Source organism: Chlorella variabilis (assembly GCF_000147415.1).
Source record: "Chlorella variabilis unplaced genomic scaffold CHLNCscaffold_10, whole genome shotgun sequence".
Lineage (NCBI taxonomy): Eukaryota > Viridiplantae > Chlorophyta > Trebouxiophyceae > Chlorellales > Chlorellaceae > Chlorella > Chlorella variabilis.
Window position 1 is genome coordinate 33,677 of NW_005435078.1, and position 24,675 is coordinate 58,351.

The 24,675-nt window shown below is 66.3% G+C and overlaps 6 protein-coding genes across 6 annotated transcripts in view; 4 read left to right on the forward strand and 2 right to left on the reverse strand.

The window, feature by feature from the left end:
• Positions 1–1,593, forward strand: part of CHLNCDRAFT_52221 (hypothetical protein) — a gene marked incomplete at both ends in the record, with an annotated part of 1,676 nt that extends 83 nt beyond the window's left edge. The window contains 4 exons of the mRNA XM_005847471.1: positions 654–830; positions 915–1,035; positions 1,147–1,303; positions 1,460–1,593. Coding sequence (XP_005847533.1) covers positions 654–830; positions 915–1,035; positions 1,147–1,303; positions 1,460–1,593 — 589 coding nt within the window. The remainder of the gene's footprint in view (positions 1–653; positions 831–914; positions 1,036–1,146; positions 1,304–1,459) is intronic.
• Positions 1,594–1,667: 74 nt separating this feature from the next.
• CHLNCDRAFT_57807 (hypothetical protein) lies at positions 1,668–5,502 on the reverse strand (the record flags this gene model as incomplete). Its single annotated transcript, XM_005847644.1, has 12 exons — positions 1,668–2,001; positions 2,155–2,240; positions 2,426–2,501; positions 2,731–2,814; positions 2,977–3,036; positions 3,174–3,257; positions 3,396–3,504; positions 3,658–4,261; positions 4,425–4,477; positions 4,647–4,927; positions 5,104–5,238; positions 5,389–5,502. 12 exons carry the CDS (start codon positions 5,500–5,502, stop codon positions 1,981–1,983), a joined length of 1,707 nt encoding a protein of 568 aa, XP_005847706.1. The 3' UTR covers positions 1,668–1,980.
• Positions 5,503–6,145: 643 nt separating this feature from the next.
• On the forward strand, positions 6,146–6,550 carry CHLNCDRAFT_133718 (hypothetical protein; the record flags this gene model as incomplete). Its single annotated transcript, XM_005847472.1, has 2 exons — positions 6,146–6,182; positions 6,333–6,550. The coding sequence occupies 2 exons, from the start codon at positions 6,146–6,148 to the stop codon at positions 6,548–6,550; spliced, it is 255 nt and encodes an 84-aa protein (XP_005847534.1).
• Positions 6,551–9,640: 3,090 nt separating this feature from the next.
• Positions 9,641–12,021, forward strand: CHLNCDRAFT_31062 (hypothetical protein). Its single transcript, XM_005847473.1, has 8 exons — positions 9,641–9,679; positions 9,864–10,016; positions 10,177–10,281; positions 10,411–10,494; positions 10,649–10,727; positions 10,859–10,899; positions 11,097–11,272; positions 11,471–12,021. The coding sequence occupies exons 1-8, from the start codon at positions 9,656–9,658 to the stop codon at positions 11,511–11,513; spliced, it is 705 nt and encodes a 234-aa protein (XP_005847535.1). The 5' UTR covers positions 9,641–9,655; the 3' UTR covers positions 11,514–12,021.
• Positions 12,022–12,395: 374 nt separating this feature from the next.
• Positions 12,396–17,191, forward strand: CHLNCDRAFT_133720 (hypothetical protein; the record flags this gene model as incomplete). Its single annotated transcript, XM_005847474.1, has 13 exons — positions 12,396–12,450; positions 12,686–12,810; positions 13,002–13,114; positions 13,263–14,816; positions 14,925–14,985; positions 15,150–15,363; positions 15,574–15,671; positions 15,827–15,931; positions 16,120–16,212; positions 16,369–16,447; positions 16,622–16,662; positions 16,813–17,000; positions 17,140–17,191. The coding sequence occupies 13 exons, from the start codon at positions 12,396–12,398 to the stop codon at positions 17,189–17,191; spliced, it is 2,778 nt and encodes a 925-aa protein (XP_005847536.1).
• A 1,091-nt stretch (positions 17,192–18,282) lies between these two features.
• On the reverse strand, positions 18,283–19,574 carry CHLNCDRAFT_52224 (hypothetical protein; the record flags this gene model as incomplete). Its single annotated transcript, XM_005847645.1, has 4 exons — positions 18,283–18,462; positions 18,614–18,694; positions 18,896–19,354; positions 19,521–19,574. The coding sequence occupies 4 exons, from the start codon at positions 19,572–19,574 to the stop codon at positions 18,283–18,285; spliced, it is 774 nt and encodes a 257-aa protein (XP_005847707.1).
• Between the last annotated feature and the right edge of the window lie 5,101 nt (positions 19,575–24,675).

Here is a 24,675-nt window from a genome sequence, read left to right on the forward strand (position 1 = left end):
TGCGGCGGCGGCGGCAGCAAGCCGTGGACCGAAACGCCGTGCCGCCGAGTCCCGTGGCTGTGGCCGTGGGCTTCTGGCAGGAAGCTACGGCCGCAGCTCGGTGGCTCGGGGGCGTCGCAGCGTGCCGCCGCCGCCGCCGCGCTGCCCCCCGGGCACGGCGGCGGCGGCAGCAAGCTTGGGCCCAAACGCCGTGCCGCCGAGTCCCGTGGCTGCGGCCGTAGACTGTGGGCCGGAAACTGCGGCCGCAGCTCGGCGGCACGCGGTTCTGTTCAAGTCGCCAAGCGTGCAGCAGCGCCGAACCACGCTTCCCGGCCTCGGCGCATGCCTTCAGGGGCCCCCTATCGCTGGGCGCACCCCTCCAACACCGAACATGCGCCCGGGGGGGAGGGCGGCCCGGGCTGCCCAGGCCAAAGTGGGCCGCCCTCGAGCAAGAGGCGGCCGGTCTGTGTGCTGAATGAATGAATGAACCCTCCGCCCGGCGGGATCCCATGTCGAAACTTTGTGAGGACAAACGCGGCATAGCTGACCGGCTCAGCGCCAATCCAAGCCAATTCCTTCGGGAACGCCTATTAGAATCGCCAAGGCTTCGGCACAGGCCTCCCCGGGACCCATTCACTACTAGTGGGGGGTACTGCACTTGGCGCGTCGGGCAGATCAAATAATGGTCTAAAGCTAGACGTTAAAACCGGGAAGTTAAGCCTGTGGAGGCTCTTCCCCACCTTTACCTTTACCTTTTACTACAACTCAGATACTGAGCTCGAGGTAATGGATTTTGCACTCAAAGACTACAGAAATTACAAGGAGTCCGGATTCCGCCCTGTAGAACTCAGGTAGCAGTCTTCCTAACTAATTGGGCACTCCCCCTAAAACCTCTGCAGATGCGGCTGACCTGCTGCTCCAGTGCCCTGTTGCAGTGCTGGAATCTGGCACTTGGCAAAGGCAAACGAGCCAGAGGCTAGCTTCTACGAAGAGCTGGCCATGCATGACTTGTTTAAGGGCGTATGGAATGTGCGGACACATCTGAAAAAGAAAACAGTAAGCCAGAATGCAGCAGGCTGTGCTGTGCAGCACAGTGTTGTGCTCTGCCTGCTGCTTGCCCAGGCCGGCCTTCCCTGACCCTGCTTTCCAATCAAAAACGTTTCCGAGGTATGCTCAAGTACATTTTGCATGCAGGATATAATCCCGTCTGATGGCAGGGTGAATAATATCAGCGCCGTTGGTGTTGAAGAGGATGGAGATGTTTATCCATGGACTCTTCAAGGTTCTGAGCATGCTAAGATGGCCGTGTGCATCGACCGCTCTGGTGTGTTGTGTGCAGCAAAGGGTGGTCCAACCCGCCTTCAGGATGCAACAGCGGTATACGTTGGGAGCAAACTGCAGTCTACAGGACAGATCTGTGCCTCATCAGCTGCTACCATGATTGAAAGCTGATTCGCCGAAGTGCAATCCTTTGCTGTAGACAAGCTGGTGATGGTGGGCGACCTCAACAACACTCTTACCCAAAAGAAGCGCGGTGGCGGCGGTATTGTGCTGCGTCAGCCACGCCTGAACAAGATGCTTCAAGAGATATCGCGCACCGTTGACACCCCGTGAATGCAGCAGCAATGACACCTCTGCCACCTATAAGGCAGTGCACATCTATTGCTGCAGCTAGCTATGAAATCTTTGCGCAGCACATTGCACCTGCTGCGTGTACATCAGCACAAGAACCATGGATGTAAAACACACCAGCCAGCCAAGGCATGTGACTGCAGCCTCAATGGATGTTGTTGACTTGTGATGCCGCTGATGCCAGGCTGCTGCTGCCAGTGGCCGCTGCCAGATCCCACCTCCCCATGGGGAGCACTGGCCAGTGCATCGGTTGCCAGCATCTCATCTCGCAACGCCTCAGCTGCCGTCTGTTGGTCTGCCTGTTACACCATTAAGGAGGCAGGCTGCTGTCGCAGTGGGCTCCCCATAACACCGCACCGCTCGATTGAATCAGTCGAACACGTGGTCTAGCTGCAGTCGAGCAAGCAAGTGGATCTCAATGCAAACGGTAGGGCTCGACGCATGCAGACGTCAACACGCGGATCGGCGACAGTCATTCCATGCACTCGGGCGGCGGTGGCGGGCACCACCCATGCTCGTCGCCAATCGCAGCCTCGAGCCCACCTCAAAGTCGGGGTCCAGCAGGGCGGGGCCGTACTGGCTCACATCCAGCTGGTCCAGGATCAGGTTCTCAAAAGTTTCTTCCAGTTCTGCAGCGGTGCAGGCCAGCAGGGGAGGTGGGCAGGCACAGCGAGGCGGCCCGGGGAGGTGCAACGTGCAGCGAACAGCGGGCAACTGTGTCGCTGCAGCATGCGCGCAGGACATGGGGGCAGCGACAAACACCCAGCCGCCTGAGTGAATTTTGTGCCCTGGGGCCACCCCTACCTCGCCGCACCTGTGTCGCCGATCAGCACCACGCCCTGGACCCGCCCCCGCAGCAACAGCACACGCACAAACGTGCGCTCGGGGCCCTGCGAGCACCAGGGTTTGCGTATGTGTGAGTGCATGGGGTGGTTGAGCACAGCGAAGGCAGCTCAGGGGGACGCATGTGCACCTGCTGCCTCTTCGAAGAGCAGCAGGCACACTTCCGCCAGGCCTGCACAGCGCCAACCATCCCTCCAGCCAGCCACACTGCCTCGCCAGCAGCAACGCCCACATGCCCCCACCACAGCATTCTGGCCTCCCTTTCTCCCCGCCGACCTCTGTGACGCGGCTGTAGGTTGCCATGTCGGACGCAGGCTCATGCTGCAGCCGCTGCCCGTTGTACAGCCCCAGCAGCACCACCTGGCATAGGAGGAAAACGAAGGAGGAACGGAAAAAAAGGCAGTCAGCCGCTCTGCAGCACAGCTGCATGGCACCGGGTTGACAGCAGCCAGGGCTGCGGAGCGCTCGCGACACCGGCAGCTGCAGCAGTGGCGGCAGCGGCGGCGGCGCCAGCAGTGGCACCTTGCGCCCCAGGAAGCGTGTGACGTGGGTGAACAGCTCGAATGCCATGTCGGCCCCCATCTGCAGGGCGCAGGGGCAGGGGCAAGAGTGAGTTTGGCAACGGGTTTCAGCAGTAGCAGGCTATTTGGCACCAAGGAGAGAAGATGGCAGCAGCGGCCGGCGGCAAGTGGCTACCAGGCAGGCTGGGTGGCAGGAACATGCATGTGGGGAGGCGCGCTGGAGCTCGCCTGCTCCTGCACCCCCGCCATGCAGTGTGCGGCATATATGCCCATGCTGCGAGCCTGCGGGCAAGGAGGGGGCGCCGGCAGCAGGGTGGGGCATCCAGCAGAGTCGAGAGCAGAGACCCACAGACACACCAGCAGCGGCACCACCACCTCTGCTGCCATATAGCAGCTTGCTCTCCCGGCCGCCGCGCTCACCTGCGACCACAGCCGCATCTGGAACCAGTGGGAGGACTCTCCGGCTGCCCAGCTGCAGCTGGCGCTGTCGCCGGCGGCGTAGATGGCGGGGTCGCTGCTCTGCATGTGCCTGCGGCGGTACAGATGCGGTACATGTGCAGCACATGGGCGGTACAGCAGCATGGCAGGCGCAGCCGGCCGGCGAGGCAGGCGCACAGGCGGCACCGGAAGGGGTGCCGCTGCTGCAGCCGCCAAGCACAAACTGCGCGGGGCGAGGCGCTACCTGTTGAGCTTCAAGCCGCCATCGGGCGCCCGCTCGACGCAGGGAGGAACCCAGTCCAGAGCGGGCGTCACCCCGATGGCCAGCAGCACCAGGTCTGCCTCCACCTTCTTGCCGCTGGTGAGCGTGAGCAGCAGCGGGGGCTGGCCGCCACGCTGGCTGGGGCTGTCTCCGTCTCCGGGCGGCTGCCGCGGCTGCTGCTGCGGCTGCCCTCCCTCTTGGATGAGCTCTATGCAGGCCACCTCGCAGCCATACTCTAAATCCACACGGCCGACTGCGCTGCTGTCCTCCTCTGCGGTGCCTCCCTCGGCCGCTACAGCAGCCGGAAGCAGCTGCTGCACCCATCGGGGCCCCACCGCATGGCCCAGCACCTTGCCGCTGCCGCAATTGTCCTCCGAGCCAGCACCGTTGGCTAGGCTGGCATCAGAGGGCTGCCGCCGCCCCTGCTCTTGCTGCTGCTCCTGCGGCGACGGCGGCAGCTGCTCCTGCTTCTGCTCCTGCTGCTGCTGCTGCTGCGCCCCTGCCACCTGCTGCGCCTGCTGCTCCCGCTGCTGCTGTAGCTCCTCCAGCAGGAACTGGGCGGCATCCAGGTCGAAGTAAGCATCACCTACACACCATGGCTCGCAGCACACTCAAGTCACGACGATGGGTCGGCGGGGGAGTTGGCAGGCGTTGGGCCGGGGATCCTCCTGCCAGGCGCTCCTGGCGAGAGAGGCGCAGGCAGGGCGCCAGCATCCAGGAGGCAGCAGCCTGCGGCAGCCCAGTCTCACCGATGTGGGCATGGCGCATGATCCACGTGACATCCTTGCCCTGTAGCCCTGAGCTGCAGGCAGGCGGCCGGGCCAGCCAGACAGGGCCAGGGCCGGTAGGCAGAGAAGTTGGAAAAACAGGCTGGCCAGCTGGCCGGCTGGCCGACTGGCTGGCTGGCCGCCAAGCAGCCTTCGGGGCGGTAGTGTGGCAGGCAGGCAGGCAGGCAGGCAGGCAGGGCTCACATGAGCTCCAGGGCGATGCCGCCGTTGCCAACCACAGCGACGCGCCGCGCGCCGCGCAGCCGCGCCGCCAGCCGCTGCACGCTGTCGGTATCTCGGATGGTCAGCACGCGCCGCCTCAGCTCGGCCTCTTGCCGCTGCCGCTCGGCTTCCGCCTCGGCCTCGCTCAGCCCGGGCGCCGGGCGGGCGTGGAAGGCTGTGGGCGGCAGCTGCTTGGGCCGCGCCCCAGCGCAGATACAGAGCTTGTCATAAGGCAAGCGGCGGCCGTCACCGAGCAGCAGCTCCTGCAGGCAAGCAGGCAGGTAGGGGGCGTGGTGCTGGTCTTGGCAGGTCTGCCAGCTGGCAGCAGGCCAGGCCCCGCCGCTTCTGTGGAGCTGTAGGCTCCACAGCGAGGCACGGCGGCAGCCTGTAGCCCAAATGCCCGTACACACCATGTCTGCCCCGCCCTCTCATGGCGCACCTTGCCCTCTGCATCTATTCCCGCCGCCACGCCCTGCACCATCTGCAGGTTGGGCCAGGGCAGCTCATCCAGTCGCCGCTCAACCAAAGCCAGCTCCTCTAAGGTCCGCGACAGGCGCACCACCACGCTCACGCCCTGCAGGCGGGCGGCACAGGGCACAGGGCATTGGCCCAGGCTGGTCGCGGATGAGGCAGGAACCAGGCAGCACAAGGAGGAACAGGCAGCCAGGAGGCAGGAGCAGCTTATACTGGCAGGTGGCAATCCGCAAAGCAGCCACAACCTCACCTTGAGCACGCGATCGGCGGCCACTAGCGTCACGCTGTCTTGCGGGCGCACCCGGCACAGCTCCTCCGCGCAGCACACGCCCGCCACGCCGCCGCCCACCACCACAAAGCGCATCGGCGGATCCTTTGCAAGTCAAACTAGCTGCATCACCAGCACCTGCGCAGGCGGTGGCGGCGGCAGACGGTGGCAGCAGAGTCTGTGGGTGATTGTCGGCGTGGCAGGCATCGATATGCATGCATAATAAATGATCGTGTGGCGGTGATTTGAGGGTCTCAATGCTGCTCTTGCCGGCGCACACGACACGCTGCCCACCTGAGCGAAGATGGCCACCTAGCAACGGAACATGAGCTGATCGTGTAGGAAGTGAACGCCAGATGCTTGGCGGCGATGAGAAGCACTTCTCCTTGCCACCCATCGCCAGCCTGGCCCATGCAGGGCTAAAATAAACCAGCCCCGCTTCAGTAACTCCTCGCAAGACTAAGAAGAGCGTGCAGATACCAGCACAACCTGCAGACCTCAACCCCCTTGCAAGCACACCCGGCCATCTCTATCTGCGTCGTCGCCTGAAACCCAGGTGGGCCGCTTGGCACAGGTGCAGGGAGTGCAAGGATTCGCCCTGGCACCCGGCAGACCCGCGCTGCTGCAGCCGTGCAGCCACCGCCCCACGCGGTGGCACCCAACGTGGACGCCGCCTCACAGACCTGGTTTCACAACCACCGGCTACCCCTGCAGGTCCTCTAGTGCGAACCAGCCAGCCATGAAGGTCAAGGCCAGCATAAAGAAGTTGTGTGAAGGTGAGGGCATGCTGCTGCTGGGCCCGAACATCTGAGGGCGCACCAGTAGCATTTTGCCGCACCGTGCCGCTCGTGTTTGACCCCTGAGAGGTGTGCAACAACACCCAACCCCACCCCCAACCCCACCCCCCGGCACGTGTATGCGTGCAGCGTGCCGCATCGTGAAGCGGCGGGGCCGCCTCTACGTCATCTGCAAGGACAACCCCAAGCACAAGCAGCGGCAAGGCTTTCACACCGATGCGGCGTCGGCGGCGGAGCAGCACCAGCAGCAACCAGCCCAGGCAGCGGCAGCGGTGGCAGGAGGCAGTCGGGGATGGCTGGATGGCGGCGCCTCCATCGGCGCCCGCCTCTGGCAGCAGCTGGCGTGAGGGCCCACTTGCACAACCCCTCCGCTCCTGTCTGTCGCTGCCGCTCGTTTCTTCCTCGCTCCATAAGTTGCTGCCAACTCTCTCTTTGTAAGAACCTCTCCGATTCAGGCAGTAGTTGAGGGAGTTCGGCTGAGCTGCATTTGGGGTGGGCTGCGGGCGGAAGACCCCACCGCCTGGGTTGTTACCGCCGCCGCTGTCAGGGCTTGCTCCTCCCAAGCTGTGCCGATCGGTGTGATGCTCTTCTCAGGCATTTTATCTAGCCACAAAACGGCGAAAAAGCTCCTGCAAGGCAATTATTCGCGCCCCTGCTCCGCCTGCTCCGCCCCACGACCCACACTTCCACTATGAAAGCTTGGAAGCTAAGAGTTGAGTTGCAGCATGCTGGCAAACACGCCGCCCGATCCGTGACCGCAGGCAGCGGCCCAAGCCAGGTGCAGCGATCGTGTCTCCGCAGCTCTCCTCAGTTGGCTTGTGAGACCGTGGGGCGGGCTTAGCGCCCCCTGCAGCATGGGGTGCGGGTCGTCCAAACCGTTTTCTCGGGACCCCTGGACGCTTGCCGGCGAGGGTGAGCCGGAGGGATATGCCTGCCCGTTGCCAGCAGGCCTCGCACTTACAGAAGCACAGGAGGGAGCATGCGGCGCGCGGGGACAGCGGCAGGCCACCCCAACAAAGCCCCGCCACAGCCCCGCAAGGACACCATTGCTGCCGCCCCCCACCTGCGTCTGCTGCTGTCGCGTGCAGGCTCCATTGCGGCCCTGGCTCAGTGGATAGACAGTGGGGGCAGTGTGGATGCCATAGACACGGCCAAGGGTCGGGGGACGCTGCTGCACGCGGCCGCCCGCAGCGACCAAGTAGAGAGCATCAAGGTGGGTGGCGGTGCCGGCCCTGCCTGCACTGTGTTCTGCCCCAGCAGGCTCCTGGCTCACCTTTCGCCGGGCCTGCCTGCCTGCAGCTGCTGCTCAAGTGCGGAGCGAACGTCAATCAGACGACGCCCGAGCAGGGGAGCGCACTGCACGCCGCGGCGGCCGCCGGCGCCGGCAACGCAGTCACCCTGCTGCTCGCCAAGTGAGCCCTGCTGCTTCCAGCGCGCAGCATGCCTGACTGGGTGCTGCATCGGTGTGCCGTGTTGCGGGGATCGCATCAGCGGACCCACCGCTGCTGCCTCTCCCCTGCGCTCTCCCTGCAGCGGCGCCATCACCACACTGCGGCTCAACGGCATGACGGCTGCTGAGCTGGCGCAGAGGGAGGGCTACCCAGCCACAGCAGGCTTGATCCGAATGACGGCGGATCGGCCGCCGGAGCACATCAGCGCAGCAGACAGCCGAGTGGCGGAGCAGAGCAGCACCTCTCACTCCTCGCAGCAGCAGCGGGCGGCGCAGCGAGCAGCGCAGCAGGCAAAGCTTCGTGAGATCCACAAGCAGCTGACTGCAGTGGAGCCTGCACACCAGCGCACCCTAGGGGACATGGCGCGGCGCGCGTCTTCAGACCCGACGGGGAGCATGGGGGCGGCGCTGGCGGCCCACAGCCACCAGTACCAGGCGCGGCAGTCTCGCCAGCCCTCTGCAGGTCCCAGCACGCTGGGGGCAGGCGGCTCAGACTGGCAGCAGCAGACAGCGCAGCAGCAGCAGCAGCAGGGGCAAACGGATGCGCAGCTGCAGCACCTGCTTGATCAGGCGCAGCAGCCGCAGCTTGGCAGCAGCCACAGCAGCTTGAGAGGCGGCACGAGCGGCGCGTCTCCTCTGGCGCCGGCATCCCCTCGCACCGCGGCAGCTGCAGTCGCCGCGGGCAGGCCGAGCGCAGAGGGCGGGGCAGCGGGAGCCATCAGCAGCAGCGTGGCAGTGGCAGGGCCTTCCTCCCCACGGTCCAATGGCCTGCCGGGCAGGCAGGTGTCTGCCCTGCCGCGCATCGACTCGGAAGAGAGCCTGGGCAAAGAGGAGGAGCTGGAGAGGGTGGGGTCGGGCGGCAGCAAGGGCAGCGCAGACAGCGCAGGCAGCAGGTGCGGCTGCTCTTGGGCAGGGCTGCCCGCATTGCTGGGCTGCCCTGCCGTCGGCAAACCTTGCATGTCTCCGTGCATGAGTCTGTGCGGTTGAGCTTGTCCCCTTTCCCCTGCCACCATTACACCCACCCTGGTGCCGCCCTGCTCCTGCCTCCTGCCTCCCCGCAGCGGCGCCAACTCTCTGGTCAACGACCCCCTGCTTGAGTTTGTGCGAAAGGCGATGCTGACCAAACTGCCGTCGGGCCTCAGCAGGTCGCCATCCAACCTGGCCGCCACATCGCCTTTTGCCACCATCGTGCCGGGGCAGCAGCCAGAGCAGCAGCAGCAGCAGCAGGGCGGCAACCAGCAGGCGGCGGCGCCACCGGCCACCGTGGCGAGCGTGCAGCCCGCCGCGCAGCCGCCCACCATGCCCGCTGGCCAGCTGGCCTCCCAGCGCACCATCTCTGGGGACGGGCTGGGCGACCGGCCCAGCGGCAGCAGCGTCACGCAGCCCTCCCGCGGCAGCAGCCTCTCCCTGAGCATCGACATCAGGTCGGTGGGTCGGCTGCAGCCGGCAGGCGGGGGCAGGGGCATGCGTGCCTGTTGTTCTGCATGCGTGGACACAGCGTGCATTGTTTGTTGTTCGGAGGGGCACTGGTTGATCCGTGGCTAGCGCTGACATACGGACCTGATCCCTGCTTCTGTTCCACCGCCGCCATTGCCTGGCGCAGGCCCTGGGAGATCCAGTTTGAGGATCTGGCCCTGCACAAGACGATCGGGGAGGGCAGCTTTGGCAAGGTTTACGTGGCCAAGTGGTGAGCGAGGCAGGTTGCGGTTGCAGCCTCGGGCTGTCCCCTGTGGTTGTGCAGCCTCAGACCTTCTCCTCCTGGCTTGCTTTCGGCTTTGCCCGGCTGTCAGCCCAGCTACAGCTGGATTGGGTGATGGCTGTAGGAATAGGAAGGTTTTCAGCCCAATGCCTCCACCCGCTTGCCCACCGTTGCAGGCACGAGACGCTGGTTGCCGTTAAAGTGCTGCTTGATCTGGAGGAGGCGCAGAAGGCGGCGGGGCCCGACGCGGTGTGGACCCTCTCCAACCCCATCCTGTTCAACCTGCAAAAGGAGTGCACGCTGATGGCCTCGCTGCGCCACCCTAACGTGGTTCAGTTCATGGGCTTCAGCGCCCTGCCCCCCTCCATGGTCACGGGTGCGTTGCGTTGCTTTATTTACGTTGCATTGTTTGCGGGTGCGTGGGCTGGGCGTGTGTCTGTCTGTGTTGTGGGTGGGGGCAGGTAGGTTGGGGGGCGAGCAACGCGAGCAGACCTTTCGCCCCTCCTCACAGCACCATCGCCTGCCTGGCACAGCAACGGCCGACCCTCCTTTCCTCCCGCCTGCAGAGTACTGCGCCAAGGGCTCGCTGGCGGACGTGCTCAAGGCGGCCAACGCGTCGCCCCAGAAGGCGGCGCAGCTCACCTGGCTGCGGCGGCTCAACATGGTGCGCCTGGGCAGGGGCTGGCCTGGCTGCCCACCCACGCGTCCCTGCTTCCTGCGTTACAGCAGCAGTCTGATGTGCGGCCAGCTTGTTTTGCGGCATTCAGAGGGTGTGGTTCTGAGGTGCTGGCTGCCTGGCCCGGCTGGCCGCCTGCTTCCTGCAGGCGCTGGATGCCACCAAGGGCATGCTGTACCTGCATAAGCGCGGCATCATCCACCGCGACCTCAAGTCGCCCAACCTGCTGGTGGAAAGCACGTGGAAGGTCAAGGTGGGTGGGGACCTTGGTAGCTCCGCACAGCATTCTAGTCACTGCTGCGACTCGCCCGCTCTACCAGCGCTGACCTCTGCTCCATCTTTCCCCGGGCCCTCTGCCTTCTGCTGCCTTCAAACTGCGCAGGTGGCCGACTTCAACCTGAGCAAGATTGTGGAGGACACCGGCAGCGGGCGGTCCACCGTGGCTAACATGAACCCTCGCTGGCTGGTGAGGAGGCGGTGCTGTGCCCACGCTGACGCTCACATGCATGCGGTGCTTGTGTTGCTGCTTGTGGCGGCAGGGGCTCGGGCCCCAGGGGTAGGAGCCCTGAAGCTCGCCCTGTGCCTGCCTGCCTGCCCACCCTGCCTGCCGCCGCCCGCAGGCACCCGAGATTCTCAACGGCGAGTCCGCCACCACCGCCAGCGACGTCTTCTCCTGGGGCGTCGTGATGTGGGAGCTGCGTGAGTGGCTGCCGTCTGCTGCGATGGCTGGGCTGCATGCCTGCAAGCAAGACCCGGTTGCTTGCTGGCATGCTCCTGTTGCAGCGGTACCCACTGACCCATGCTGTGTCCCCGCCCGCCCTGGCCCGCAGTCACCTTCCAGCTGCCGTGGCCGCATGTCAGCCCCTGGGGGGTGAGTTGCTGCCGCCGCTCCCTGCCTGCCATGTGCAGCCAGCACCTGAGGCTGCTTCCCTGCGCCTCTGGCCCCCCTCCTCTCGACCCCTCTCCCAGCCTCCACCACCCTGACCGCCACCACCAACAGCACACACCCACGAACCCTCGCCCTCGCCAACCACACCTCCTCTTCTCCTCCTCCCTCCGTCCCCGCAGCTGGTGGGCAAGCTGATGGATGGCATGCGCCTGAAGATCCCCGCCAAGGAGGAGCTGCCCGGCCCCGACACCCAGCGCTTTGCGGGCCTGGATGACTACGTGGGCCTGCTGCAGCGGTGCTGGGCGCAGGACCCGGCAGAGCGGCCCACCTTTGAGGACTGCATCCACGAGCTGAGGTGGGCCGGGCTGTGGTGTGGTGATGCATGTGTGTGGTGTGCAGGGTAGTGGGTGTGGAGGGAGAGGTGAGGGCTGTTGGTGGGAGCGCTGGCTGCGCGGCTGGGTTGCACACGGCTGGGGCGCGCTGCCCGCCTGTCGATGTGCGCATGACCGGCGTGCCCCTACAAAAGCCTTGGACCTCGTTTGTTGTGCTGCAGGAAGATGCTGGAGCTGCAGGCAAAGAGCTCGATGGAGAAGTAGTGCAGCTGGCACGCGTGGGCCTTGCCGCACCAACTGATACATGTACCGGCATGTACCAACCTTCATTGAACCCGGCAGACCCAGGCAGAAGCTGCATTGGCCCAGCCTGCCGGCAGCTTCTCCTGGGCGCCGCCATGTTGGCGCCAGGGCGTCCTTGTCCCATGTAGCACGTGGGCTGCCATACACTACGTGCGGCATCGGCCGCCCCTTGAACTATGTGTGTTGCATTGCTTTTCAATCCCTATAGTCCCTCTGTCCCTCACTCCCTGCTTCCCTCTTTTTCTTCCTGCGGATGCCCGGCAGGGCTCGCTCTTGAGTGACCATCAACACTGTTTTTGTTGCTTTGAACTCCGAGGCCCCTGCTGGCCCGCTTGCCGCCAGCCACCCTGCCTGGTGGGACTCTTCTACTCTGCAGCTCGCCGATCATCGCCATTTCATTTCGCCGCTGCTGCCTGTGCGTTTCTGTGTCCTTGGTGCACGCGTGCTGCTGTAACTTGGCACGGTTGCAGGCAGCTGCTGCGGATGGCGGCGACAGCGGCGGCCCGGCGCCGGCGGGCGCGACGCAGGGTAGCAATGCGGGCACTTGGGCATTTCGTCGCCTCCAATTCCCTTGTGTGTGGCCTGCTGGAGTCGAATGTCATTGTGCAAGCTCAGCCTTGCAAGGCCTTGAGTCGAGTCCAAAGTTGACACGCAGATCCACTGGGGCCAACGCTTGCAGCGACTCCAGGGAACTCTCGAACTCCACTGCATCGTGTGTCACAGCCAGAGTGGGTACCCGCGAGGAATGGCGCCCATGGCCGGCGCGTGAGCACTGGCCGGGGTTCAGGCGTGGCCGGTTCCGGCTGCAGCAGATCTCTGTTATCTGGCGCACCAGCTCCCGCCATGGGCTGCGCCACCAGCAAAGAATTGGGGGACCCTTGGGTGTTGGCAAGCACCGGTGAGCTATCGGCGGCCCAATTGGCGTGTGCAGAGCCTGGGAACCAGCTCGCCAACGATCCGCCAGCCTCTAAAGCATTGCGCCCACCGCCGCGACTCCACCGCCGCTGCACTACCGCCCCCGCTGTTGCTGCCCCCTGCCCACACCCTAAACACCTTTGCCCACACCCAGCTGCTGCCCTGTTGCCCCGGCGCTGTCCCTGAACCTTGCCACGCCATGCCCTGCTCCCCTGCAGGTCACGCCAAGCAGCTGGAGCGGTGGCTGGACCTGGGCGGCAATGCCAGCGCACTCGACCGCCAGGGCGGGCGCGGCACGCTGCTGCACGCCGCCGCACAGCACGATCAGCTCGAGTGCATCCGGGTGAGGCTGGCCCTGGCTCCAGGCTGCGGGCTGGGCAAAGCTTGCATCACCCGGGCATGCGCCATGCGCATGCATGGCTGCCGAACTGCTGGTCGCGACTTGCCCCTTCGCTGGCGGGTGGCACCCGCTTCCCCGACCCCCCTGATGTCAACACCTGTCCAGCAACCCAGAGAACTGCCTGTGCCCTGCAGGTGCTGCTCAAGGCGGGGGCGGATGTGAATGCGGTCACCAAGCTGCGCGGCTCGCCGCTGCACGCCGCCGCGACGCACGCCACCGGGCGCGCCGTGCAGGCGCTGCTGGACAGGTGGGCTGGGCTGCTGCTGGGCAGGCGGGCCCCATCTGGCGACGGCCAAGTTCTGGCCCTGCCATCCCACGAGCATTCCTGTGCTGCATTTGTGCTGGACGGGTAGCGAAAGCCTTGGACTCCTTCTTTGTGCCGCCCTGGGCTGCAGCGGCGCCGACCCCATGCTGAAGAATGCCGAGGGCAAGACGGCCATCGATGTGGCGGCGGCCAGCGGCAACCAGACCAGCGCTCAAAAGATGAGCGTCCATGTCAGCAAGCTGGCTGCGGCGCGGAAACGGGACAAGGCGGCGGCCAGGGCCAGCGGCAGCGGCTCCGCGGGGCTGGGCACGCCCAACGCCAGCGGCCACCTGCCAGCATCGCCGGCGCTGCAGGGGCGGCCAAGCGGCGGCCAGTCGGGGAACCTGAGCCCGGGCCTCTCTGCCAGGACCAGTGGGCGGTCCTCTGGCGGCGTGGTGCTAGCCCAGACTAGCGGGGCTATCAGCCTGGGCCAGTCTGCCGGCCTCGGTGCTCGGCAGTCGGGTGGGCCAGCCGAGGTGAACGGCAATCAGGTGCCACAGACGGCGGCGGTGGCAGCAGCCACAGAAGCAGAGGACTACCGCCCGCCGTATGCGGCCCTGCGGCAGGGCGACGCCCCGTCACCTTCGCCGCCGCCTGCGAGCGTTAGCCCCGGGCAGGCACCTGCAGCAGCAGCGGTGCAGCAGCAGCAGCAGCAGCAACAGCAGAGCGAGCAGGAGCCCTGGCAGCAGGCTCGGGTGGCTAATGGCGCCACTACCGCTGCGTCAGGCCCCAGCGGCGGCAGTGCTCTGCTGGCGACGCTGGGGGAGCCCTCGGCCCCGCCTGCCACGCTGTCCCTCTTGGAGCAGGCCATGCGCCCGCCCTCAGCCCCCACCGCAACTCAGTCGCTTGTTGACAGAGCACTGGGAGGCGCCCCGCCCTCGCCACAGCAGCCGGAGCAGCCGGAGCATCTCCCCAATTGGGGCCAGCATCAGCGGCAGTCCTCGCCTGGCCAGCAGCAGGCGCCCCTGCCTCCTGCCAGCAGCTCCAGCAGCGGGATGTGGGAAGGGGATGATGGGGATGTGACACGCACTGTGTCCACCGCTGGAACCTCCAGCAGCGGCGGCTCCAGCAGCCAAGGCTCCTTCGCCCTGCTCTCTGACCCAATCCTGAGCTGGGTCAACAGCCAGCTGGCCACGCGCCGGGAGCAGCAGCAGCAGCAGCAGACGCAGCAGCAGAGCAGCCAGCACGCGCACGCGCAGGGGCCGCAGCAGCCGCAGCAACAGCAGGAGGAATCAACGCAGCAGGTGCAGCCGGCGCCGCACTCGGCTGGCGCTGAGGCAGCAGCAGCTTGGGCAGAGCAGCAGCAGCAGGCGCAGCAGGCGCAACAGGTGCAGCAGCAACAGCCGCACTCTGCCGGTGCCGAGGCAGCAGCGGCGTGGGCTGAGCAACAGCAGCAGGCGCAGCAGCAGGCACAGCAGCAGGAACAACCACACTCGGCCGGCGCCGAGGCAGCAGCGGCTTGGGCGCAGGGTGCTGCAGCAGCCGCGGCAGCCGCTGCGGCCACGGCCGCTGCAGCCCCACCCGCAGCCCCGCCGCCGCTGAATGGCAGCGGCGGCAGCCAGGGCACTAGCCGCGGCAGCGGCGGCAGCACAAATGTGCTGCAAACCCGCACCAGCAGCAATTGCATGGTGGACATCCGGCCCTGGTGAGCAACACCCGTGCCGCCGTGCGTGCTGCTGTTGTGGGCATGCTTTGTGCACTCGGTGGCATGCTCCTTACTCATGCTGTGCATGCCGTACCGCATGTACCGCAGGGAAATCCAGTACGAGGAGCTGGTGCTGGTGCGCCCCATCGGGGAAGGCAGCTTCGGCAAGGTGGGAGCCTCTGGCGGCTTGCTGCTGCAGGCAGGCACACCTTCCCTCGCCTGCCCCACATCATACACATGCCCGTGCACACACACGGCATGGGCCAGGCAGCCAGTCTCGTCCCCATGATGTACTGATGAGCACCCTCCCTGGCCGCCTGCCATCTGCCGCAGGTCTACCTGGCCAAGCTGCACGAGACGTTGGTGGCGGTCAAGCTGCTGCTGTCGCTGCAGGACATCAAGGGCTCGGCGGACGAGGCGGCGCTGACCCTGTCCAACCCCGTGCTGGTCAACCTGCAGAAGGAGTGCGGCCTGATGGCCTCGCTGCGCCACCCAAACGTGGTGCAGTTCATGGGCGTGTCCGCCTTCCCGCCCGCCATGATCACGGGTGCGTTGCGTTGCGTTGTGCATTGCGGGTGGTGGGGGTGGTGGGGGCTGCGGCTGCCTGTAGGAGGAGGCTGGCGGCTGGGATGCGGGCCAGCGGTTGCCGACCATGCGGTGCCTGTGGCGATTTCAGCTGGCCTTCCTCCCTTTTGCACACGCCCTGTTGCTTTGCTATAAGAGTATGAGTGTGCATGCCCCGGTTGCACTGCTGCAGAGTACTGCGGCAAGGGGTCGCTGACGGACGTGCTTCGGGGCGGCCGCATGTCGGCGCAGCGGGCGGCACAGCTCACCTGGTCCCGCCGCCTGAACCTGGTGGGGTCCCGCCCCTTCTTTCCAGCTGCCAGCCGTGCTGGCTGCTGCTGGAGGGCTGCGTGCAGTCAACCCTCGTTGTTTGCGGACGGAAGCGGTGGGTTTGATGCTTGCCGGTCAAGCCAACTCTGCCTGCCTGCCTGCGTTGCTGTGTGCAGGCACTGGATGCGGCCAAGGGCATGCTCTACCTGCACCGCCGCGGCATCATCCACCGCGACCTTAAGAGCCCCAACCTGCTGGTGGACAGCACCTGGCGGGTCAAGGTGCGGCATGTGGAGCTGCATGGAGGCCGTGGCAGCAGGAGCGTTGACAGTGGTGGTGTCGTCGCGCACGCACTCCCTAGTGCCCACCGCCTCCCACAACGCTTTCAAGCTGCCACTTGCCTGCAACCCACAGCTCACACCACTGCCTACCGCGCCTGCATGCCTTGCCGTGCCTGCCCTTCCCCCAGGTTTGCGACTTCAACCTGTCCAAGATTATGGACCCGGAGCGCAGCGGCAGCGCCAAGACGGGCACAATGGCGGGGGCCAACCCAAAGTGGCTGGTGAGGCGGGCGGGCCCTGGCTGTTGCCCCGCCCCTTTTGGGCTTGCCTTGGCGCCGTGTTGGTTGGCTCTGGGACCCCATTGCAGAGGGCCAAGGCTTCGTGGGTGCTTGCTGACACGAGCTGTGTCTGCCGTCCTGGTTCCTGCCCCGTGCCAGGCGCCAGAGGTGCTGGAGGGCAAGCCCACCTCCCCTGCCAGCGACGTCTTCAGCTTCGGGGTGGTGCTCTGGGAGCTGAGTGAGTGGCGCATCGCTGGTGGCAGCACACCTGCTGCTGCTGCTGCTGCTGCTGCTGCATTGCTTGCGTGCTGGCGCTGGGGCGCGCTCGCCAAGCGAGCGGGGCCGCTCGTGCGCCCGTCCAGGCCGCCTCGCTGCAGACGCTGACATCGCCCCTGCTCCCCTGCCCCTGCAGTGACCTGGACCATACCCTGGGAGAAGTCCAGCCCCTGGACGGTGAGCGCCTGCGCGCATGCTGGGTCGGGCCGCTGGGCCACACTGGCGTGACATCCAATGGCAATCCCAGGCAGCATCTCTTTGGGCATTGCCATTCCCTGGATTCTTTCCTGAACCAGCGCCGTCTGCGCCCGCCTGCCCGCCTTGCAGGTGGTGGCCCAGCTGATGGCTGGCACCCGCCTGCCTGTCCCCGAAGCCGCGGCAGAGCTGCCGGGCGCCGCTGCCGACAACGCCGCCTTTGCGGCGTCGCTGCCCGCGTATGCCGTGCTAGTGCGCTCCTGCTGGGCGCAGGACCCGGCAGAGCGCCCCGCTTTCGAGCATGTCATCAAGCAGCTGAGGTGACGGGCACAACAACCGTGTGCATGGGCTGCTGCGTGCTGCGTGCTGCTTCCATGCCAGCAGAATCCACCGCACAGTGGCATGTCGGCCCCCAGTGCCTGCTATTCATACCGTGGGGCTGCCCTCCTGCGCCTGCAGGCAGCTGTGTGAGGCGTCGCTCCGCCCCCAGGGCCGTGCCGTGGAGCGCTGACCCTCCAGCCAGCAGCAGCAGTAGCAGCAGTCGACCATACAGACCTGCCGTGCACTCGTGCGACCAAAGTGGTGGTTCAGCTCTTGTTGTAGCATTAGCAGGCATTCACATATGTCAACAGGCCACAGCAGATCAACAGGCTCCCATGCAAGCGACAACAGCACGAGACGGGAGCGCAACCTCTTCAGCTGAACGTTCGCTCCACGTAGCTCTGCACCGCTTGGTTGCAGGTCGGGCACCGCCCCGGCCGGCTCCTGCGTATCTCCCTCACACACGCCCCGCAGTATCCGCCGTGCATGCTACCGCCGTGCACAAAGCCGCCGGTGCCGGCCGCCTCCATGCACACGATGCACACCTGCTCCTCCCGCGCCTCCTGCGCGCTGGCGCTGGCGCCGGCGCCAGCCTGCTGTTGCCGCTGCGGCTGCGCTCCGTTGCGGCCCGCCCCCGCCGCCGCCGCCTCCCGGTCCCGCCGAAGGGACATCTGGGCCACCAGGCTGGGGCTGCCGCCACCCTGCTGTGCCTGCTGCGCCGCATTGAATAGCAGCTCGGTGTGCCACAGCTTGACAGACCGCTCCCCCACCGCTGCGCTGGCTACATAGGCGCCGCTGCCGCTGAGGGCTAGCCGCACCCGGCTGCCTGCACGGCAGGCGCGGCGCGGCGGCCAGAGCTCAGGAGCTGCGAGCGATGCACAGCAAGAGCTCCACCTCTACAATTTGAAGCACTCTGCCAGACAGTCACGGCAAGCACAGGCATGCCGCAGCTGGGCCAAACAATGCCTGCCCCCCAGCGGCGCTCACCGCCGCCGTGCGCCTGCACCGCCGGCCGCGGCGACACCTCGTAGGGCGGCCCCTCGATGCGCGTCGCCCGGATACTGCCGTCGCTGCTGCTGCTGATGCAGCCGCTGTCATCAAACTGCACGAGAGCTGATACGGGCTCAGCCCCATGGCCTGCAGGAAGGCGGGAGGAATGAGGCGGAGCGGCATGGACGGCAGAGGAAGGAACAGCGGGCTCAGCAGCGAGCAGGCATGGCGTTGGGCTGGAGAGTTGCCTGGCAGGTACCCTGACAGGCATGCGCCTTTTGTTGGGGGGACTCAGCAAGCAGCAGACCGGCAGCAGCCCTCACCTGCCCTGAACAGCACCTCTCCCTCGCGCAGCTGGCCCCAGCGGCCTAGCCCCCACTTGCCGCGGTCGTCGCCGCACAGCACCGTGCGGCCGCCGTGCAGCGTGGCGACGGAGTGGATGGGCGCCGCGTGGCGGCAGCTGCCCATCACCTACGGGAGGCGCGGAGGCGGGGAGAGAGGTGGGATCGCGTGCTGCATGCTCCCTGCACCCCGCACACGCCAGCCGCCATTCTTGGTGCGGTCTTTGCACAAGCAGTGCCGTGCAGGGCACCAGCAGCCGAGAGGGGCGGCATGCACCCACTTTGGGGCTGGACATCTGTCGCAGGCTGATGGTCGACAGGTGGCCCTCGGTGCCGCTGCTGCTCACCGCAACGAGCGAGTCCTGCTGGCAGGCAGGCAAGCAGGCAGGTGCATGCATGCATGCTGTCAGCGGGGTCAGCAACCGTGTCGGGAGCTGATGCTCCACTGGCACAGCAGGCAGCCGCCCGGCGCCCCACCGTCACCTCCGACCAGGTTCCAAATGCAGGCAGCGTGGATGCGCTCAGCCAACAACATCAACTCAAAAAGCCGCAGCCCCGCACACCTTGCCCTCCACCAAGCATAGGTCTGTGGCGGCGCCATCCGCCGGCAGCTGCACCCCCGCTGCTGCCGCCCTGCTGCGTAAGTCCCACACGTGCAGCCCTCCCCAGCTGTCCCCTGTGGCCAGAAGCTGCGGCCCCAGCGGAGCGGCGCACTTGACCCTGGAGCTGTGCGCACTGTTGCGGGACCACACCGCCGCGCCTGTGTCCACGTCCCACACCGACAGCCCGCCCGCCGCGCCGCCTGCGGCCACCCAGCCGTTGCTGTCGCTGGTGCCGCCGATGCCGCCCAGGAAGCAGGTTGCCGTGCAGGCGGGCTGCGTGGCGCCGCCCAGGGTGTGCAGCGGCAGCAGCTGAAGCGTGGCGCCGCCGGAGCCGTCACAGGCGTCGTATACATGGAGCTGCAGCGTGCCGCCGTCGAGCGCACTGGCCAGCAGGCGGCGGGTGGGGTGAACGGCGACATCCTGCGGCAGCCGGCGGCGGTGGCACTGGTGGCTGGATTGGCAGCAGCAGCCGGCGTGGCAGCTCCCTGCCTGCTGCTGTGTCGTGCGCTGCGGCCTAAGCTATCGCAGTTCACGGCGATCAAGCTTGGCATGTGCGACACCGAGCCAACCGCACCCCAGCACGCACCAGCACGTTCGATTCGAACTCCAGATGAAACGCAAGCGGAAAAAATAGGGCCATGGCACCCAGAGGTAGCGGAAGAGGGGCGGCTCCCGTGACTGCCGAGCCACCAGAAGGCAGACACGACAAAGTGGCGCTGTAAAGATGTATCACGCGGTTGAACTGCCGGTTTGGATCAACAGCCTGCCGCCGCCCCGCTGGCGGCGCCAGCGCCAAATGGAGTTGTGACTTTGTACAGATGCTACAGACTACGGGAAAATGCCATAACCCATGTAAATGAGTAGTAACGCAAAAGCTCATCAGAAGCCTCCACCAGCAGGCAACCGCCACCTGCTGCCGCCGGCGGGACCGCGCGCCACTTTCCATAGCGGCTCTCTGGAGATGCATCGAGCGCTGGAGACAATCTTCTGGATCTCCTGGACATATTATTTATACGTAAGAGGCGCATGTCAATGAGCGCAGTGTCCAGGCTGGCCCTCCTCCTGGCTTGCAGCCTCTGGACTGCGGCGGCACTCGGTGCAGAGGTCCTGGTGCTCCGCAGGTGCGCCAACGAGCCGCGGTGGATGCCAACAGATCATGGCGCTGCCTACGTCTGCATTGTGCGCCAATTGGCGGGGCGGGAGCCAGGCATGCGCATGCTTCGATGGCCTAGCTTCTGCTGCTGCTTCTGCAGAGACTGGACCCCCACTAGCTGCTCCAACGGAGGCTGTAAATCCTACCCGTGAGTTTACAGGCACGCCGCGAAAGTGCCGGGCCCTTTGCCCCACAGGCCCTGGCGGGGGGTGGCGGGAGTGGCTTCGGCAGCTGGCGACTCCCACTCCAGCTGATCTGTGCCCATGCTGCTATGGCACATGCAGGGACTCGTTCAGCATAGACTCCTTCTACCTGGTGCCAGACGGCAGCACGGACCCAGCCATGAACTGCGGCGGAGGCAAGTCCGGCGCCGCCGCTCGGCCTCACGCCGCTGCTACCTAGCGATGTTGCCTGCTCCCTCATGCACAATTGGTTTGCCCCACTGCCGATAGCTGCGCAGCGTAGCAACGGTGTGGCACCCTCACTTGCAGCTTTCATTCTACTAGAAAATGCACGCATGCGTCCTGTCCCCATGGCCCTCCCCGCAGTAGGCCCAGATGGCGGCGAGCTGCTGGCGGCAGGCACCGCACGCAGAGACATCTTCTGTGCTTGGCAGAACTATGACGGTGAGTGGGCCAGCAGCAGTTGCTGTGACCTTCCAGCTGTGCAGCCTGGAGGATCGAGGGTTGTCAGCCTCTGAGAGCGGCTCGGCGACGGCACACGACGTACCACGCTGTGTTGGCTTGTGCACACCCCACCAGCCGCCGCCGCTGGCCCTGTGCCCTCCCATGCGGGTGCAGCGGCGGTCAGCAAGCCAGAGGACGCATGGGCGGACCAGTGGGGGGACTACGGACGCTGCACGCCGCTGGGAAACGCCGCCGCCTACCTGCGGCTGGGCATGCGCCTGGACCGGCAGTACCCGCTGGTGGGCGGCGCTCGCTGCCCATCCGACAGTCTCGCTCCAGCTGGCTTTCGGAATCCTGGATCTATTGCCGTGCAGCTGCCTGCTGGCAGCAGCGCTGGTTCCGCTTGGTGTGCCTGTACGTAGCCTGAAGCCTTGGCCTGTGGCGACACGACACACAACACTCGCATGGGCATGCTTCTTCCCTGCAGCCGCTGGACCTCCCCGCCGCTGTGAACCGAAACTGGCTGTCCGCAGCGGTGGCGGCCGCCTTTGGCGCACAGCCTATCATCGAGTGCGACGGGTGAGGTCTGGAGAGCCACCAGCCGCCGCATGCCGAGGGCTGGGGCATGCATTCCGCCGACAGCTGGCAGGCTGGCAGGGTGGCTGGGTGGTGTGTTTGCTGTGCACTGAACAAGGGCTTGGTGGCACCAACCCACCTGCCGCAGCTGCGGGCAGCTGGCTGCCATCCAGCTTTGCTTCGAGCCCAGCAGCCGTGAGCTGGTGGGATGCCCCTGGCAGCCCCCAATGGAGTGTGCTGTGCGGCTCGCCGTGCCACGCACGGGGTGGGTGAGTAGACGCCCGCCTCGAGCAGGATGCTTTGCTGCACCCTCTGGTGGAAGCTGGGGCCTGCCAGCCATGTCAGCTGTCTGGTGAAGCAGCTCAGCGCCCTCCAACTGAGGTGCTGCTCTGCAGGGCGCTGCGCTGTGTGCCTCCTACTACGGCCCCTCTCCAGTCCGCTACGGTGCCAGCCCGCCGCCGCCCAGCCCAAAACCCTCGCCCCCACCTCCTCCCAGCCCGAATCCCAGCCCGAATCCCTCGCCCCCACCTCCCCCCAGCCCGCGGCCGCTGCTGGCTTACCCGCCTTCTCCCTCGCCATCTAGCCGCCCGCCGCCCACTCCCCCGCCAGCTCGCCCACCCCTGCCTCGTAAACGGAAGCCGCCGCCTCCAAATAAGCCTCGTCCAGAGCCACCATCCCTGCCTGCAAACCCTGCCGTCCCAGATGGAGGCTCCCCTGCACCCGCGCCTGGCAGCAGCCCGGCTCGGAAGCGCCGACCGGCAGCTGCTCCCCGGTACACGCCGCCACCACTTCCACCACCGCCAGCGGCAGCACCGGCCCCGCCACCAGCCGCGCCCTCCAGCCCTGCCCCTCCAAACGTAACTCTGGAACAGCTGCCAGCTGCCGCTGCTGCCGGTAGCAGCGTATTTGTCTCCCCTGACGGCAGCAGCAGCAGCGGCGGCAGCAGCAACTCAGCCAGCATGGGAACAGCCCTGGGGGCCGGCATTGCCGCCGGCATCGCTTTGGGAGTGGCAGGTGCGCAGAGGGGGACAAGCCGCCAGGGCACACTGCCTCTTGGAGCAAGGGCGCCTTAAGCTTCTGGCTGCGCCTGGTGGGCCCCAACTGCCGCTGCCGTGCCCAAGCCCTTTCCCCCTGCTGGTTTGCGCTGCCTGCAGTGCTCGGCACGTGCTACTGCCTCTATCGCCGCGGCCTGCGGGAGGGAAGGGCTGCCGCGGCCGGCGCGGCAGCAGCAGGCTCCGCAGACAAGGCCTGGCGCGGGGATGGCGGCAGCGAGCGGGGCTGGGACAGCGGCGGCGAGGGCCAGCGGGCTGCGACGCATGCTGCAGCGGAAGCCGGCTTCAGCACTGTGCTGCCGCTGCAGCAGCTTCCAGGGCAAGAGCAGTGGTTTATACCGCGTTCAGATGTGCCTGAGGGGCAGCCCTTTCACAGGGCCCACTAAACCCACAGTGTACCCACCACGGGTTGATCGTCAGAGCTTCCGCCAGGTGTGCTGGATCGTTTATCGGTGTGACCAGTGCTGTACACTGCCGTGTGCACGACGTGTTGTCGATGGAAGGAGCAACCAGGAGCTGCGTAAGAGGAATGGAGCGCAAGGCGTCGCCTTGCATGCCCACCCGCCGCCGCCACCCACCGCCGACTGTGCAGTACAGATTTTCAAGGTCTGGCCACCGTTCGAACGCAGCAAGTGCCATCCCGGGAAATACCCACAAACGCAAGAGCATGCCTGCGTCTCACACACCCATTTTGGGGGGCAAGTGTGCGGACGCTGCTGCGTGCTGGGCTGCCTTCCTGCGCCGCTGTAGCTGAGCCCTCGGGCCCGACCACCCCGATCGCCGCCCACTTTTATGACACGATGACCAGAGGGTTCTCAGGGCGGCTGTGGCTGGCGCTGTTACTGGCCAGTCTGGGCGCCGCAAGCGCAGCCGACGTGCTGGTGTTGAAGAGGTGGGCGCAGCAGCACTCGGTGTTGCTGCCAATGACAGCCTGGTCAACAATGGGCCCTGCCTTGGGGTTGAGTTTCACTCACCTCAACCCCGCATGCCATGTGCCCTTGTTCCCCTTGTCTCAGAGACTGGACTCCCAGCGCGTGTGCGACCGGCGCCTGCGAGCCCGATTACCCGTGAGTCCGCCGCCTGATTCCCACGGAGGGCGCTCTGGTTCTGCGCCAGCCGCCGCCGCCGCGTACTGCTCCCTATTTGCCACCGCCAAGCTGGGCCAGCAGTGGGGCAGCGAGGGTGCTGCGCATTGCCCTGTATTGACGCATGGCATGGCAGCAGTTGGAAGGCTGGCTGCGGCTCGCTGGCCAGCTTGCAGCACTGGAAGCGGCGCAGCCCGCTCCGGGTGGTCATGCAAACTGCCGCCGCATTGACATGAGCTATCCATCCAGCATCTGCGGGCTACGCAGCGCCCGCACCAGCAGTACCCTGTTGCAGCGGGCACGATAAACAGGGGTTGGGCCATAAACAAACGCCTCCAGGAGCCTCCTGGCACAGGCACCGCTTGCCGGCACACATTCACACATTCCGCCACACACCAGCAGCGCGCGCCATCCCGCACACAGCTGGAGCTATGCCCGCTCGGTGCTGGATGGCCTGGCTGCCACTGAGCCGTGCCTGGATTCGCTCCGCTCCGCTGTGCAGGGATAGCTTCAGCGTGGGCGCGCTGCAACTGGCAAGCGATGCCAGCCCGCAGGGGCAGAGCGGGTGCAAGGGCAAGGGGGGCCTGAAGAAGGCGGACATGGATGCGGCGGGCCTGTCCCGGGACCTCCTGGAGTGTGCCTGGCAGAACCACGACGGTGAGAGGCGCTCAGAACCTGGCCAGGCTGCGCAGGGGTGGGCGGGCCAGAGGGCGCGCTGCCAGCGCACACGACCGCGCTTAGCCCTGCGCTCGGGCACAGCACGTGGCGGTTCCCACATCCGCTGCTGCGGCGCTGGACGAGCACCCGCGCCTGCAAGGGCATGCCCCGGCACACCGCCCACCACTTGCAAATATTCACCTCAGCCTGCGGCTGCCCCACACCAACCAGTGTCCCCTGCACGCACATTTCACGTCCACATCCACCCCTCGGCCTGCCCCTGCCTGCCGCAGCGGAGCTGGAGAGCATCCAGACATCCTGGCGCGCGTCCTGGGAGGAGTATGGGAAGTGCACCCCGGCCGAGTCGGCAGTTGCCTACCTGGCGCTGGGCCTGCAGCTGGACGGGCGGTACCCGCTGGTGGGTACTGCACTGCACTGTTCTGCACTTGCAAGGGGCTGCGTGCCAGCTGCGGAGCTGCGGTTGCTGCCACTGCCACCACCACTAGTGCTCCTGCTGCTCCTGCTGCTGCTCCTGCTGTCTTTGCATGCCGACCGCATGCCCTGACGCCTTCCCTGCTTGCCCCTTGCCCTT